This window comes from Curcuma longa, chromosome 6 (genome assembly GCF_044706935.1).
Source record: "Curcuma longa cultivar G26 ecotype Majalengka, Jawa Barat chromosome 6, ITB_CL_G26_1.1, whole genome shotgun sequence".
Classification (NCBI taxonomy): Eukaryota; Viridiplantae; Streptophyta; class Magnoliopsida; order Zingiberales; family Zingiberaceae; genus Curcuma; species Curcuma longa.
The window spans coordinates 3314388-3331562 of record NC_133866.1 but is presented as its reverse complement, the minus strand read 5'-3'; the positions used below and the strand labels follow the sequence as shown (position 1 = coordinate 3331562).

The 17175-nt window shown below is 34.4% G+C and overlaps 1 protein-coding gene across 1 annotated transcript; it reads right to left on the bottom strand.

The window, feature by feature from the left end:
• Positions 1–11453: 11453 nt before the first annotated feature.
• Positions 11454–12586, bottom strand: LOC141831139 (transcription factor bHLH95). The gene is made up of 3 exons (XM_074718561.1): positions 12272–12586; positions 11639–12103; positions 11454–11561 (listed from the first exon to the last, which is right to left on the bottom strand). The coding sequence occupies exons 1-3, from the start codon at positions 12584–12586 to the stop codon at positions 11454–11456; spliced, it is 888 nt and encodes a 295-aa protein (XP_074574662.1).
• Between the last annotated feature and the right edge of the window lie 4589 nt (positions 12587–17175).

Genomic DNA, 17175 nt, shown 5'->3' with positions numbered 1-17175 from the left:
TGTGACCGAACAACCTCGACGGGCTCATCCTCGCGGCTTATCTGGAAAGGGGTCGAACAGCCAACAGCGTTTCCAGCCGATGGGATCCGAAGGGCACGGGAAAGGTGGAATCGCGTGCGCGGTGCGCCGGCGTGTGCGTTACTTCTGGCGAGGGGAGGAATAAAGGCGGGCGACGTGTCGCGCAAGGCTCGGACGCGCGTGCGAAGGGGGGACCACCGGGTGCGCTGGGCCGAGGGTGTCTCCGGTCAACCCGGCAAGGACGATCTCGGAAGGCGGGCTCGACCGCTCTCGCACGTGTCTGACTCTCGCCGCACGTGTCGCCAGCTGGAGGGTCCCCACCCCCTTAGCATGAAGGGTGAGCGGGCAGAGCTCTGCAGCGAAGTCATAGGAATACCCGTTTATATGATACATCGAGTATATTCTCAACTTAAAAATAACTTTTCTTCGTGAGTAGTATTCAATCCATTTGAATTGGATTTGATTCCTCCTATTAAATAATTTAAATAGATTAAATTAAAATTTTATTAATTTATTTTAAAATAGATTTAGATAGATCGATATAGATTTACAATCCGCATAAGTTGACATGTGATGGGTTTGGATTGATCTGCAAATTTAAAAAAAATATTTTTAAAAAATTTAAAATTAAAGTAAAAAATTTAATGAATTATATATGGACTTGATTTATCTAAATCATAATTCAAATTTGTAAATTTCAATTTGAATAATTTAAACTGTAATATTTAAATTTTTTACATATTTTTATTTTTTTGTCAAATTCATTAGTTGATCCGTCTAACTCTCAACTCGCCTTAAATTGAGTTGGATTAGAGATTTTTTAATCTGTCAAATTGGTGGATCGATTCACCACAGCGTATGATAGATTTTTGATATATTGACCGTCAAAAATCACTTTTACTTGTTCATCGCTATTAATACTCTTTGCTAGTGTTTTTTATAAATCCGGTTAATGGTTTATAATACTAGTATTTTAAACCAAAAAAAAATAAAAGGATAACCTCTTTTTATTATAATTAAAACAGTTTCTTATTTTAAAAATAATATTATTAAAATAATTTATATCTTACAAATATCTTTGCTCTAGCACTTATTAGCTTTAGTTAAAATTGGTTCAAGGTGTAATTATAATTAATTTAATATGTATTAAAAGAGCTCATTCTAATTTAATTAAAATTGATCTAATTTAATCAAAATTGATCAAATTTAATCAAATAGTATTGAAGAAATTTTGATTAAAATTACTAAAATGTAAAATAATTTTAATCAAAATGGCTACAATAGAAAGTTAGGGATGATAATTTTTTCCAAATCTAATGAAGAATTTAATACTCAACTCGAATGGAGGAGAGTACGTATGGAGGAATTTTTTGGATGATTAAATAATCTGTTATGAAAATTTTCAAATTTGGGTATGAAAGCGAGTTTGATAGAATTTTATTCATACTCAACCCGAATATATATATAATATTAAAAAAAGATTTTTTTTTTCAAATCCAGATTAAATTTTAGTATGCATTTGTTGAATGATGGTAGTTAGATGCAATTATAAAGCTGATGTTATTTTTATAGGATAATGTTGTTGAGATAAATTATTTTTAATATTTTATTATTTCTTCTATTACGTTTAGTTTGTTAATTTTTATATTTAATTTTTTTTATTATTTTCTTATGAATTTGATAAATATTCATAATTTCATTGAAATAATTTTATATATATATATATATATATATATATATATATATATATATATATATATAGGTGATAATAGGATATTTGGGTATGGTATGGATATCTAATTCTTCGATAAATATAAAGAATACCCAATGGGATGAAATGAGAATGAATATAATAAATGAGAATGGAGACGGAGGATTTGAAATCTGACTCAAATCTGATCAATTATCATCCCTATATAGAGTAGGTTATTAAAATTACTTTTAGCAGCACCAATGCTCCAACTCCATATTGGAGCATATTTGCTCAAAGTTGCTCCATGTTGGAGCTTGCTCCATTAAAACTATTCAAGCAGTTTTGACCCAAGTCGTTACAGCAACTTTAGACAAGAGTACTCTTTTGATTTTTGCCCTTTTAAATTTGTTCAATAATTAAAATTTTAATTTTCATGTGTACCATCTATCATTAGCCATTTGCATCCTCCCTTGTATTCCAACTACAAGCTCTTGTTATGATTTTCATTACGTTGAGAAATTATGTGAGATTTACCTTTAAATTTAAATTGTAGGATTGTGGGATGGACTTGTTAAAATTAATTGCTACAATGACCCTTATCATGTTCTAAACCAACACAAATAATTTTTTATTTCAACCATTTGTTTTCTTTGAGTTGATGTGGATATCTATTCTTTTCATTGAACACAGATTAAGGTAACTTCGAACACATAAATGCTATGGTATTATCCACTTTGGGTCTAAGTCCTCATAATTTTATTTTTATGCTTTTCTGAAAAGACCTTATGTCAATAAAAATATCTTCCATCTTATAAACTCATGATCTTTTTCATGTTTCTATCTTATAAACTCATGATATTTTTTATGTATTACTTTGATTATAACCCCCGCAACATAAAACCACTAGGGTTGAAACTCGCATTGCTCATAATAGTGTAAGGTTTTACAAACATTAAAATCTTTCGAAACTTAGATGAAGGGTCCTCTCAAATTTAATCTAGTTGCTCACCTTAACTATATATTGAGATATATTAATCCCAGTGAAATTGAGGCAATATCCTCCCCTGTCGATGCTGTCGTGACCAACTACAGCTTCTCAATTTACCTCATCATAGATGATCGTGGAGCCGACCGTGTGAGATCATTAGAATGACAAATTTTACCTTTTGCTGAAGAGATATATTAATTAAGTTGTCCTCGTATTTATGCAACGTCTTTGACTAGCTAGAACAAAAACACATTATCATAAAAATAAATAAAGGATATAAATTCAAATAATGAGAAAATTATAGATAGGAGGAATAAAAATTGCATAAATAAATATTTATATAATAAAATTAAAAATATTAAAATATATGTGTAAAGTTAAAAAGATAAAATTTTAAAAATTACTATTAGTGTAATAAATAATATAAGCATATAAAGATGACGTGTATACACGTATTAAATTAATTATAGAAATAAAGTAAAAAAATAAATTGACATATACATATTTAAAATAAAAACTAATATATATATATATATAACTATAAATTAGTTAGATAAAAAAAATAAAAAGTAGTGATTTAATTGATTTAAATATAAATAGGACTATAAGAACATGATTCATACTATTCATTTTTTTAAATATTTACAAATAGTGATCAAATAATTTTGTTGGATTAAATTGCTGAAAATATATTTATGCAAAAAATTTTTTTTATAGTTTTATTACTTTCTTGTTCTATACAATTACTCGAATATTACAACACACAAAAAAAAAATCTAAAAGGGCATTCTTGATAAAATTTTGATAGTAAGTTTAGTCAATTCATTGTGAAAGCTAGAATGGACTTGCAGAGTCTTCGGGGTAATGGTGTAATGGTAGGACATTCGGATTGTGACCCAGGGACCCGCAGTTTGATCCCCAACTACGGAGTATTTGTAAAAATTTTCTTTCAAATGGGGAATGCAATCAAAGGATGCTGGGCATCTGGATTGACCACCGTATGCGCTTCTCGATTTACCCTGGTGGTCGGTGGGAAACTTCTGTTGGACCGGGCCGAACCCCCAGGGATTGAGTCTATGAGACTAACTGGGATTTATCATTTTTTTTTTATGGACTTGCAGAAGAATAGAATGGGCTATAACACACGTGAACTCCTTGATCGACTACATATTATATTCCCCAATTCATTGTTTCATGCATATGGTGCATGTGGGAGGAAGCAAACAAAAATTATGATCGAAATTCCATCTTTTGCAATCAAACTTCTATTTAATTTTCAAAGCTACATGAACCATGTAGAACATTATGCATGTGAGTTGGACTATAGCTCTCTTAAGAATAGTACACCTAAGTGAGGGGCCTTCTTTGTCATGTTACATATAGCTTTTAGGAAGTGAGACTTTAATTATAAGGTGTGCATTCCTCACATATCATATTGTCTTGTGTGGTAGAGAGAAATATAAATATTTATATTTCCATTATATATATGTTTCTTTGATGGTAATGTTGAAGGAAATTCCTATAGTACCGGAGGTTGGGTAGACCAATGAATATTAGCACTAATTAAGAAAATCATATCACCACCATATAGTCACATGGAAAGATAATTCTAATATAAGTAATAAGTTTACAAATGATGAGACTAAAGGAGGCTCCTAGAACATTGGTCCAGTTTAGACTCCTAGAGGTACATTGGTCCAGTTTAGATTGATTATGAAGTGGCTAAGATCATTTGTGACTTTTGACTCAAACTTACTGATAGTCATACAATATTCAAAATTTAAAATTTTAGATTTGATCAAACAGTTGTACAATATTCAATCTAGATGAACTCAAATGTAGATTGATTGATTGAAAGACAGTCGTACATTTGTGGTAGTGATAACCATGTAGGGTCCCCAAGGATGTCCGCATCTCCACAATGACATGATATTGTCCACTTTGGGTCTAAGCCCTCATGGCTTTGTTCTTGGGCTCTCCCCAAAAGGTCTCGTGCCAATGAAGATACTTTCTATCCTTTTAAACTCATGATCTTTTCCATGTGCTTTAGATGTGGGACTATGTTTGCACCCTTGCAATCCAACAATCCCCCCCTCAAACAAAGAACCACATGCCCCCCTTCAAACGTCGTTTTTGATGTCTGAATCCTCGATCCACCAGGACTTTTTGCCCCTCGGTTCACCCGACCTACTAGGACTTCCACCTAGCCACAACTAGGACTTTTTTGCCCCTCCGTCCACCTGACCTACTATGACTTCTCACCTAGCCGTAATTATGACTTTTTGCCCCTCGGTCCACCTGACATATTAGGACTTCTCACCTGGTGTCTGGTCCTCTTGATTCAGACACGGGAGCACCCACTTCTTTTGTTTAAGGTTCAACCCACATGGTTAGATCTGTATCATGGCTCTTCCGGCGGTTAGTCCAGTGAAGAGCGGTCTCACTCTAATACTACTTGTAGGGTTCCCAAGGATGTCCGCATCTCCACAATGACATGATATTATCCACTTTGGGCCTAAGCCCTCATGACTTTGTTCTTGGGCTCTCCCCAAAAGGTCTCATGCCAATGCAGATACTTTCTATCCTTTTAAACCCATGATCTTTTCCATGTGCTTTAGATGTGGGACTATGTTTGCACCCTTGCAACCCAACAAACCACTAATATTAGGGTTTGTTGCTAATGTCATGACAAATCCTTCTCGGATGCTATTAGAGTCTCTTGTTTTGGATGCGACATTCCTTCTAATTTGCCCTAGACAAAATGTGAGGGGTGAGTTTATCCACTTCTACAAACTATAGGAGTTGAAGTGAAAGATCTCTTGAGTCTTGATGTCTATCATTAATGGATGATGAAGTGGCCCATCTAATGTTACTTCTTTCTAGTGAAACATTTGGGATTTTGACATTGCCTTGATATTGTTGGTTAGTAGAAGTTGAAACAACAGATCTTTTAGTATTAGTCACCAAAGGTAACCAATGATCCTTCTCATTCTACATTTTCTTGCACATGCCATTTGGGATTTCAACTTGGTATTTTCCACAAACTAACCTAGGATTATAAAAGGTCATGATAAAAAAGAACCATTTTATATCATCTTTTTTTTTTACCTCCCTGTGCTTTCTTACTCTTTCTCTAGCTTGACACTTCATCTTGTGGGTCTTTCTCCATCTTTGAGGTGAATGTTTTTCTTAACCAGAGAATGTTACTTTTCCTTATTACTTCGCTTGAAGAACTTTGTTTAAGTCTTTCACCTTGGTCATAGTGCTTTATTTGATCTTTTACCTATGTTGTAGTTTTGGTTTAATTCTTCATTTCAATCATAGTTCTTGGTTTAGTTGTCCATCTCACCATAATGCTTGGTTTAGTTCTTTACCTTGGTCATAGTGTTTCATTTAGTTTTTTTTTTTCATATTTGTTACTCGCTAAAGCTAGCTACTATTATGTTTTGTTGTCAAAGAGTGGTGCAACTTGTGCCTCTCAATCTTAATCTTCACTTAAACAATAAATTGTGTCGACTGATAGTGATGCAGTTCAATTGATGCCATGTCAACAAGATCATGTCAACCAAGTAATTCATAGAGAAAGCTTCATAAAGGGGTCTCAGAGGTCATGTGCATATGAAGCATTAGAGATAAGAGACAGATCCAAGAATTAAAGGTGGGCTAGGCTTTTGGGTGCGAAAAATGTAGGCTAAGTAAGAAGTGGGCTTTAGTGGTCATCCTAAATTTAGCCAACCTTCTTCTTTAATTGTACTATTAAAGAAGTGCAATTGAGCATGGGCTGGGCCAGATGTCAAGATAACTATTATATGGATCCATCCCTGATAGAGATTGATTAAGTTGGGCACCTCATATGCTCGTGGTGTTCGAACCACTTATGATCATCAGGATCCATTTGTGCTTTCTGAATTTACCTTAGTGGCTGATAACTGTCATTTTATCATATTATTTAGGCCCTTAATTTCATGATTTTAATCCTCTCGTTGGTTTAAATTCATATTTGTATTACATTTTACAAGTTAGATTCATTTTGGATTTTAATATGATTTCTTTCATATTTGTGGAATTATGACTAATCATTTGAATGTAATTTTGCTGGACATGAATTTAGACTAGGGATTTGAGTCATATCGATCCAAATTGGGCTTAATTGTAAGATTAATTGAAAAAAAATCAATCAAGAATCAATCTGGACCGCCCATCCAAGATCCGAGGAGATTTAAGCCATTCATCAAGATTTGGTCCATCTAGGTCAAGAGAGGATAGATCATGACCATTGATCTTGATCTAAGCCTTTGGATTGGATTTAGATCGATTTCCACCATTGAATCAAATATGGAGAGTTTTCAACTGTCCATTTAGATCTAAGTTCAAATGGGATTACTACAGTACCTTGGGCCATGATTTTTGATAAAAAATATGAGTAGAGGAGCACCAGAAAATAAGGTAACTCCACATCGTCAGTCATCCACCACCGCGCCACAATGAGGTCAAGGGATTTTTCTTCCTCTGAGCATCTCCACTCTATACTCCAACGAGCTAAAGGGGCTGGATTCCCTTCCTCTTGCCTCATCCATCATTCCAATCCCAATCAACAATTCTTCATCATCCGTGAATCTTCTTCCATGATCCAACACTGATCACTAGGCTTTAGTCATCCAAGGGGATTAATGGGATTTCCCTTTTCAGCCATTCTATCAAGCTCGAATGATCCATCTCCATTCCCATCCGCTCTGCCAACATCTAAGGCTCTATCAGATCCATTCCGACGCCATCTCCACCGCAACCACCACTGGAGTAGAGACGGGGATTTTCCTCTTCAATCAGTCATCCATCGATCATCTTCTTCAACATTAGTCATCGACAAATTGCATCCCTCGGAGTTTTGGATTTTTCCATCATCGAGAGGTAGGCATTCTTCATCCCTCTGTTCTTCTCCATCGTTGGATTATTCTTCTTGATTTCTGAGCTTGAGGTTGCCCTAGTTCATTCGGTGAGCATTCTTGGTTGTCAATTCTTTCCCATTTGGTTTGTAATTTGATTTTTTAGAGATTCAATTGTCAATGAAGACTTGGTTTGATTATGTTTGTGACTAAATGTGTCATGCCTTATACGAGTTAGGCTTTGCCACGATGCCTAGCTTCACTCTCCACGCATGAATTATAACAATTTATATTTCCTTGACATTCATCTTTTATTCTTTTCTTAATTAAATTCATCAGTTCTTAATTTCTTATTTTCTAACATGACCCACATTATGGTCTTATTTTATCTAACCCTCATTATAATTATTGAGTGAGCGAATAATATATAATATCCTCAATAAGAATGTGTCATATAAATAAAGGTGAACGATATATATTCCACCTAATATATACAAACACATCATGTATAAATGAAATTATCAAGGTGAGCGACCTGCAACCCACTTGAGAAAAATGCATTGCATATGAGAGTAAACAATCTGCAATCCACTCGTAATGAAATGCATCGTATATATGTACATATACATACATAGATTGGGTGAATTATGACTTGCAATCCATCCACTTGAAAGAAATATATCGTATGTCCATGGGGTGAACAATCCATAATCCACCTAATATGAAATACATCATATGAATGTGTGTGTGCATGCACACACGCACATATACACGGTGAATGACTCATAATCCATCCAAAAAGTACCTCACATAAAAAATAGGATCAATGACCTGCAATCCATCCTGTGAAGTACCTCACATAAGAATAAGACAAATGACCCACAATTTACCCTGTGCAGAAAAAATCATCTCAATTTGGTCGAAGCCAATGAACGCGCAAAAAAACTCGAGAATCTTCTTTGTGCACAGAGCCAACTGCTCTATACTATAAGTAATAATGCAAACTCTTAGAGAGCAAAGCCAAAACTCAAAACTACAAATAATCATGCAACTTTTAGAGAACAAAACCGAAGCTCAAGATTACAAGTAATGATGCAACTTTTAGAGGGTGGAGCCAAAGCTCTATAATGTATGTACTATATTTATTATCTTGACAATTTAATGTCAATGATAATGCGCCTCTTTCAAAGCGTAGAGTCCAAAACTCTAAATATAATTATTGCATCTATTATTTTTTAATTAATAACCGTGCTAGAGTAACTCCTAAAGTATGAAACTAAACTATTGATATAATTAGTTTCTTACTTTATTAATTAATATTATTAGGTAATCTAATTTATTATAAATTTCAAATAAGAAAAAAACAAGATAGGAATCAACTAAGAATAAAAGGGCAAGCAATATGATAAGGAATAATCAAGCAGTATGAGTAGTATTTTCCATAACATATACTTTCATAAATTTAAATCATGAATAGGTAAGTTGCTAGCGAAACCTTGAGATATGGGAGTCAACTTGTATGAATGTGGATTTCTACTTTGAGGTGGAGTTTTCTTGCTTGTTTCACTTATTTCTTCTGTTTACTTCAATGCATTAGTTAGGGTTAAGATTGATTATTGTTGCTTTCCTTCAAATTTCTTGAACAGGTTTGCAAGGGTAGTGTTGGTCAACTAAATTTTCATTAAAGGCATATTTAATTTTTTTTGTTTTAATTGTTCATTTTAGATATTCCAATTTAAAGTATCAAAAATTCAAAAATTATTTACAAATAAATTTAATCTTAGGATTATCATGCACTAACTACATTCCTTGAGATGATCCAAGTTACCCTATACTACATTAGTGTAGAGAGGGATTTTGGTCATATTGTTTGATCTCGTATCATGACAAATACGAAGTTTATCAGTGGCGATGAAAAACTTCCGTGGAACCGGGTTGATCACCTCCATAAATCATAAACTAGGAGTTTGTCAAACCACATCATATTATGTGTCTATGTAGTATGTGTGTTTTATTTTATATATTACTTTCACTACTAACATGTGCTTGCTATCTTATTGAGATAACATCAACAACAAAATAAATTATAATTTTTAGGTGTACTATTCCCTCTAGAGCACCATCTGAGTGTCCACCTTCTTGAATACCTTGTCTTCCTCACAAAGTTTGTTGCATCCACATAGCTCTTTATGGCTTTAAATAAGCTCCTTGTGTGTGATTTGCAAAATTAAACATTAATGCTATGGCCACTCTTAGATTTCCACATAGCGTTTATGATAAGACTTGTTCCTAGCTAGAACTTTTCAAGGAACTATTCTCCTTTTATATGTTAATGATATGGGAATTACAAAAGATGATTTAACAGATATTAAAGAACTCAAAAGGTCTATCAATATACAACATTTGAGATTAAGGACATAGGAAAGCTAAAATGCTTTCTAGACATAAAACTATCTTACAAATCTACAAGATAATTCTCTCATAAGTTAAACACACATGTTGTACATTTAATAAGTTAATTTAATTTATGAGAAATCTTCATACTACCCACTGTGCAAGTAATGATCAACATCCTATATATGCTACTTGGTGACATAAATGACACAAATGACAAAATGACCAAATGTCTATTAATGAATTCAATATTTTTTTTTGTGAAACTCTTTGATATTTTATAAAATAAAAAAAAATACTTAACCATTTACTCGAGTACTAAAGCCAAGAGTGTTGATTTGGCTGACATTGTTTTTGAAGTCGATCGATCGCTTGACTACACCTCCTTCATGATATGACTATTACATAGCCTCCTTCATAATACAAAATCACACACACTAATGCCTTGCATGAATGAATGAAACATATAGAATTGATTGGAACTTTACTTGCAATTTTGCAAATACTAAAATATCCAATCGATCTCAACATCTCAAACTCTAACCAATAGATATAAACATGTTTATGAATGCTCTCATTGCTCCTCGTCTACACTCCATTTGCTTTAAACTCAATCTAGTCACTGATAGAGCTATTTAAAAAGTGATTAACAAAAAATATATCATGTTAGTCAACGAAAAGCTATCATGAAACTCATTTTCCCTCATTTATTCACTCCCCTCCCCTATGAGCTCAATGAGCTTCTCTTCCAACATTGCTTCACTTCTCATCCACAAGATGCTCCCACCTTCACCAATGTCAATCGTCCTTCATCGCAATCAATCAAGCCTAGCTCACAAGCAAGGACCAAGTATTTGGAGTTTGATTGAGGGTAACAAGAGGGGATCAATCAAATGAGGAATGTAAATTAAATGATACTATCTTTTCCTTTATCAAAAAGAACAATGATAAAATTCAATTATATGCATGCTTGTATATATTGGTTGAAGGGAAGGGGAGCTTTGACGCAACGATAAAATTGTTGCTATGTGATCTTAAAGTCATGGGTTCGAGTATCAGAAATAGTTTCTTGAAAAAATTATAAAGTAAGACTATGTTAATTGATCCAATATAGTTTGACTCTTCTATGAGACTCTATATTGATTAGAGTTTGTGTATCAGAATGTCCTCTTGTATATAATATTGATCGACTAATTTTGATTCTAGTTATACATAAAGGAAGAGTTGAGATAATCATCATATTTTACAATTGTAACTCATTGAACACTTGATTATCATCATGTAATTGGATGCAATTGTTGGAGGTGCCCTAATGGTTGATATATATATATAAGATGATAGAAAACATATATATTCCAACAGTAATTGTCTTCACAAAACCTAAACCCTAGCTGTAAATTTACATATATCAGAACAAAATATATATATATATATATATATATATATATATATATATGATAAAGTTGGTGAAATAAAGTTAATGGGTTGGTGATGTAGAAAGCCAAATGATCATCTCGCCGACGGCCAACTTGTATATCTCTTCGTTCATCAACGTCTCCGGGAGCTGGCCACCGGCATCACTCGCCTGCGATTGGTCAATCGATCCTTGAGGCAAAGATTAATTAAGGATTTGCATATCGTGAATGAATTCTAGGAACATACACGAGCATGGATCATGATCATGGTTCTGAAGAAGTCGGCGGAGACGGAGGCGGAGAGGAGGTCGAGCTTGTGCTTCTCCATGACGGCGACGACGGTGGAGAGGAGGCCCGGCTTCTTGGGAGCGCTGATGCAGATGAAGGCGTCGTCGCCGCTCACGCTCAGCACCACGTTGGGCGACGACCAAGTCTGCAGGGACTGCGAGGTGAACTGGGCAGCAGCGCCCGTCGCCGGCGACGGAGAGTTGATCGGGAAGTAGCTCTTGCCTTGCTCGGCCAAGAAGGCTTCCCTGCTGACGGCGGTGGAGGCCGTTTGATCCGAGCCTGAAGCAGCAGGAGGATGCGGCGGCGGCGGCGGCCGCCTCTCGCCGTGGAGATGCTCGAGCTTCTGTTTCTGGAGCTTCTCGAGCTTCTGCTGCAGCGCTTTGATGTGCTTCACTGCTTCATCTACAATCGTAGATTTGTCTGCCTGAAAAACACACACGCACCATCAACAATTTTAATCAACTTTATTTGTCATAAACAATCCCATTAACCAATATAAATATTGCATGCAAATCAAGATCAAGGCTCAAAAGAGTTTCAACTTTCACGCATGGAGAAAATCAAAAGTATATATAAGTTTTTTTTTTAGTACTTTAGCAGGTAAGTGGGGGAGGAGGGCATGGAGGCTGGAGAACATGTTCCTCATCTTCTTCCTCCTCTCCCTCTCGGTCCAGATGTGTATCTCATGCTCCGGCTCCGCGCCGCCGCTCTTCCCTGCTTCCTGGCGGTCCCTGGAGGTGGAGGAGCCGGCGTGAGGCCGCTTCTCGCCTGCCGAAGACGACGAGAGCGCGACGAAGCCGGCGGCGGCTGCAGCAGGGCTGTTGTCCCTGTTCCATCGCTGGGCGTGGCTCCAGGTGCCGTTCAGCTCCCCGCCGGTCTCGCTCACTGCATGGGCAGCTTGAGACATGAAGGGAAGAGAAGAAGAAGAAGAAGAGAGAGAGATGAGGAAGAGAGGAGAGGAAGAGGAGGTTTAAGAAAGGGAGAAGAGGCGGTGGCGAGATTGGAAGTTTGCAGTAGGTGGTGCAAGGAAGAAGGGAAAAAGTGGTGTAAGAAGCTCCCAAACTATAATCATAAGACAGGGCCGTTATTTTGCCTCCGACAAATTAAAAAACGGATGCCAGCCATATCGGCAGCAAAATTCCTATTTTGCCCTTACCTTCTTCTTTTATTTATTTTCCCCTTATTTATATCATTATAATATATAATATTATATATATATATATATATATATATATATATATATATAGAAAGTCTTTAATATGTAAAATATAATATTATATATATAAATCTATAATATTTAAATTGTTTAATTTGGAAATCCTTAATGTGTAGATTATAATTAAAAATATGAATATTATAATTAAAGATGTATCATAATTAGTACAGTACGTTCAAAGATCTTTATGAGTATTTTTAAAATGAATTCGAATGTCGTTTGTAATTAATGAGCTTGCTTGATATAGTAGTTATGAATTTTTTTTTCGTTTTAAAAAAATATTTTTATTTGTATGTATAATCCTAGATTAAATGTAGTCAAGGAGGTTCATATTTTATTCATTTATGATATTTGGGTATCCATTTTGATTTTATCATCCAAAAGATGCTTCACCTAATTTTGTATGCCTAATTTATATACCTTGTCGATCATCTAAAAAAATAGGCAGGAACTCTTTCCTTTCTTTCATTGTAACCTTTCGATCAAATTCGTATATATATATTGTTGGATTGCAAGGGTGTAAACATAGTCTCACATCTAAAATACATATATAATAAACATTTAACAAACATATAATATTTAAATATAAATATCCTTTTACAGAAAAAAAATCATGGGATTAAAAGGATGGAAAGTATCTCCATTGGTATGAGATCTTTTGAGAAGAGCCCAAGAACAAAGTCATAAGGACTTAGGCCCAAAGTGGACAATATCATGCCATTGTGGAGATATTTTGATTCCATCGGTTCTAACAAGTAGTATCAGAGCGAGATCGCTCTTCACCAGACTAACCGTCGGATGAGCCATGATCCAGATCTAATCATGTGGTTTGAACCTTAAACAAAGGAAGTGGGTGCTCCCATGTCTGAATCAAGAGGACCAGACACCAGGTGAGAAGTCCTAGTAGGTCGGGTGGACCGAGGGGCGCGGCAAAAAGTCCTAGTAGCAGACACCAGGTGAGAAGTCCTAGTAGGTCGGTTGGATCAAGGGGCAAAAAGTCATAGTTGCGACTAGGTGGGAAGTCCTAATAGGTCGGATGGACCGAGGGGCAAAAAGTCCTAGCTGCGGCTAGGTGGGAAGTCCTAGTAGGTCGGGTGGATCGAGCGGCAAAAAGTCCTGGTGGATCGAGGATTCAGATATCAAAAAACTACGTTGACGGGAGCCTGTGGTCTTTTGTTTGAGGGGGGATTGTTGGGTTGCAAGGGTTAAAAGATGGAAAGTATCTCCATTGGTATAAGACCTTTTGGGAAGAGCCCAAGAATAAAGTCATAAGGGCTTAGGCCCAAAGTGGACAATATCATGTCATTATGGAAATATTTTGATTCCATCGATTCTAACATATATTCCATCCAAAAATACTATTATTTCACTCAAACAATATTTGCTTTTTAAATCTTGTGTAGGGTCGAATCATATGCAATTTCATCCTGTATTATAAGATGTTGTTCTGTAACTCTAACTTAAACCCATGATATCACATGATAACAACTTTATCATTAGTCAATGCTTCCCTTCTAGGTTCATATAATAGTTTTGGTTAAAATTGTTATATGGACTTAAATGGTCTAAAATTTATAAATGAGTACATTGTTGTTCTCTTAGAATTTATTGAGTCATTCTATGCCTTTATTTTTTTTAATTCATTAGTTTTAATTACACATCAGAGCATTCACATTAGTGTTAATGTGTGAATATTATAATATTCAATTGATATTATAACTAATGTGAATGAGTATTATAACATTCACACCTACGCTAACATTCGATTCTTTGATTAATGAGTAAAATTCAAAAAAAAATTAAAAAGGTATAAATATAAAAATAAAGATGAATGAGTGGATAGTGGAGCTTACAAATAATAAGTGTTAATGTTTAAATGAATGCATTGTATTAATAAAAGGGAGATGTTAATATGATGTGTACGAGCATAGTTGAGTTGGTTATGACAGAGCAGAATTGTTGAAGTGGACAAGAGTCAAATCTCGGTGAAGTCGAGGCAATGTCATCTTCCGTCGTGGCCAACTACAGCTTTCTGATTTACCTCCTCACAGATGGTTGTGAGACCGTTGGATGACGGATTTCACCTTTATTGAAGTATGTGACATGTGAGTCTTGACTATATTTTTTGAAGATATGAAATATTTAATATTTGAATCAATACGAATGTTCTAATAGTTTTGATTAAAATTGATGTATAAACATAAACTTGACTAATTATTATGAAGCTCCAATCACTACGAAGATTGCATGAAATCATTCTTTTTTCCTTTTTTTTGTTAAAATTATATTGGTTTACATCTATGTAATAGTTTTAGCCAAACTAATGGCATGTACCAAAATTATCCAAAATTCAAATATGACCCTCTCTTATGTTTTTTTAGAGTTCTTGAAATCATTATATGTATTGTGAGTCATAGGAGGTCATCTAGAAATTTTGTCTAAAACTACTGTATAGATCTAATTTATCCAAATTTTAATGACCCCCGTTTTGTGTTTGTAGAGCTCTTGGAGTCATTTTATGCTACTAGTTTTACCATTTGAGTCTAAAAAGTCGATGTAACAATTTTGGTTAAATTTTTATACAAAGCTACAGTATCCAAATCTCAAACTTAAGCCCCTCTACTTCATTCCCTAGAGCCCCTAAAATTGTTCCATCCTCTAACTTTTGTTGTTTGTTTGAGTCCTTGATGATCATGTAGTAGTTTTGGTTAACACTGATATATATGAACTAATCTATTATCTTTCTGAGAGATTTAGAGTGGATAAATGGTATATGCTATTGATTTTGTTATTTGAGTCGTAGCTAGGATGCAATTAAAAGCTTTTGCAAAAACTACTATGAGGACCTACACTTTCCCAAACTTCAAAATAAACTCTTTGTTGTCTTCCTTCAAAGTGGTATATATACCCATGTAATAATTTTGCCAAAACTACCATATGGATCTAGACGAAGGAAGACATGTATTGTGTGAAGACATAGTGGGAATATTTTAACAAAGTGTTCAAGGTGTACTCAACTTTGGCATATCATCATTCCTATAGGATCTCGCTAGCGGCTTGATCAAAAAATCTTTAGAATTGCCAAACTCCTCCAACATGCTCATGTATGTAGTAATTTTGGACAAAATTATTATACGAGCTATGTCTGCTCAAATGGTGAATCTGAGTGGATACATGTGTTGCAAGGAGCCTTCGGAGTCCAAAAAGGACAGTCCGGTGCACGAGGCTCCCGCCTTGCGGGGTCCGGGGAGGGAATTCAATGTACGCATGTCTTACCCTGCCTTTGAAGTAACTCCTCTAGAATGCTTATTTAGCAATTTTGGCCAAAATTACTATGCATCTTTATTATAGATAATTTGTAAAAAAAAAAAAATGATAGGAAACAACTTGTATGTGCATATAAAATTGCTATGTATAATATCTACACATAATATTTAATGAAATATAAAGTGTAGGATCATTGGTGAGACTAGAGGGGGATGAATAATAAAAAATTTAAAATTTAAAACATACTCAAATTCTCTTGTACAAACTACACTTTAGGCATCATATTTAATTTTTAAATTTTGATAAGTATTTATACAGCTTTATTGAGGTTCTCCCTAATATTTGTAAGTCATTGATTTGTTTTTTTCTTCTCAATAATAGATTTTAATAATTGATATTTGTAGATGCATATCAATCTAATTTATTGGTTAATCAAGTCAACCTTGTTTATCAAATCTATCTAAGTTGTTTAGCTTACTTGGCTAGATGAAAGAATCAAGACAACCTAATTCAAGTATTAAGGTCGACATGGTCAAGCAATTTTGACAAATCAATTTGTCATTAGTCAAATTAATTAAATATATTAATCAATCGTATCATGTTAGTCAAACATAATTTAACACCTAATCGTCAATAAAATGATGACCTAGTCAACCAATTCAATGTCCGTTAAACTAGTTGACTCTTTAAGATAATGGATCAATTCGCTTAGTATAGTGCTACATATGAACAACTCATTCATTCATAAACAAGTTTAGCATATATTTAACTCGATAAATGTTTATTTAGTATACCAAATCATTAGCATTTCATTAAGTAATAAAACTCATAAATAATTTACTAACAAACTTATTTATTGACAAAATCAATCTTTTAAAAAGGTAAATACAAAATAATTAAATGTGTTTTAGTCTTTTAATTCTTTAAAAGTTTAGTTAGTTTATTCATTAAGTTAGTTCACCAAATATATTGCTAGCTAGCTTGGGGATCACCTTGATGACAAAACAACTCGA

Excerpts from the sequence above, each read along its gene's own strand:
- LOC141831139 (XM_074718561.1), bottom strand. The coding sequence starts at position 12,586 with ATGTCTCAAGCTGCCCATGCAGTGAGCGAGACCGGCGGGGAGCTGAAC. Across the intron at positions 12,104-12,271 it reads TCCCCCACTTACCTGCTAAA|GCAGACAAATCTACGATTGT; the intron begins GTACTAAAAAAA and ends TGTGTTTTTCAG. Across the intron at positions 11,562-11,638 it reads TGATCATGATCCATGCTCGT|GCGAGTGATGCCGGTGGCCA; the intron begins GTATGTTCCTAG and ends GACCAATCGCAG.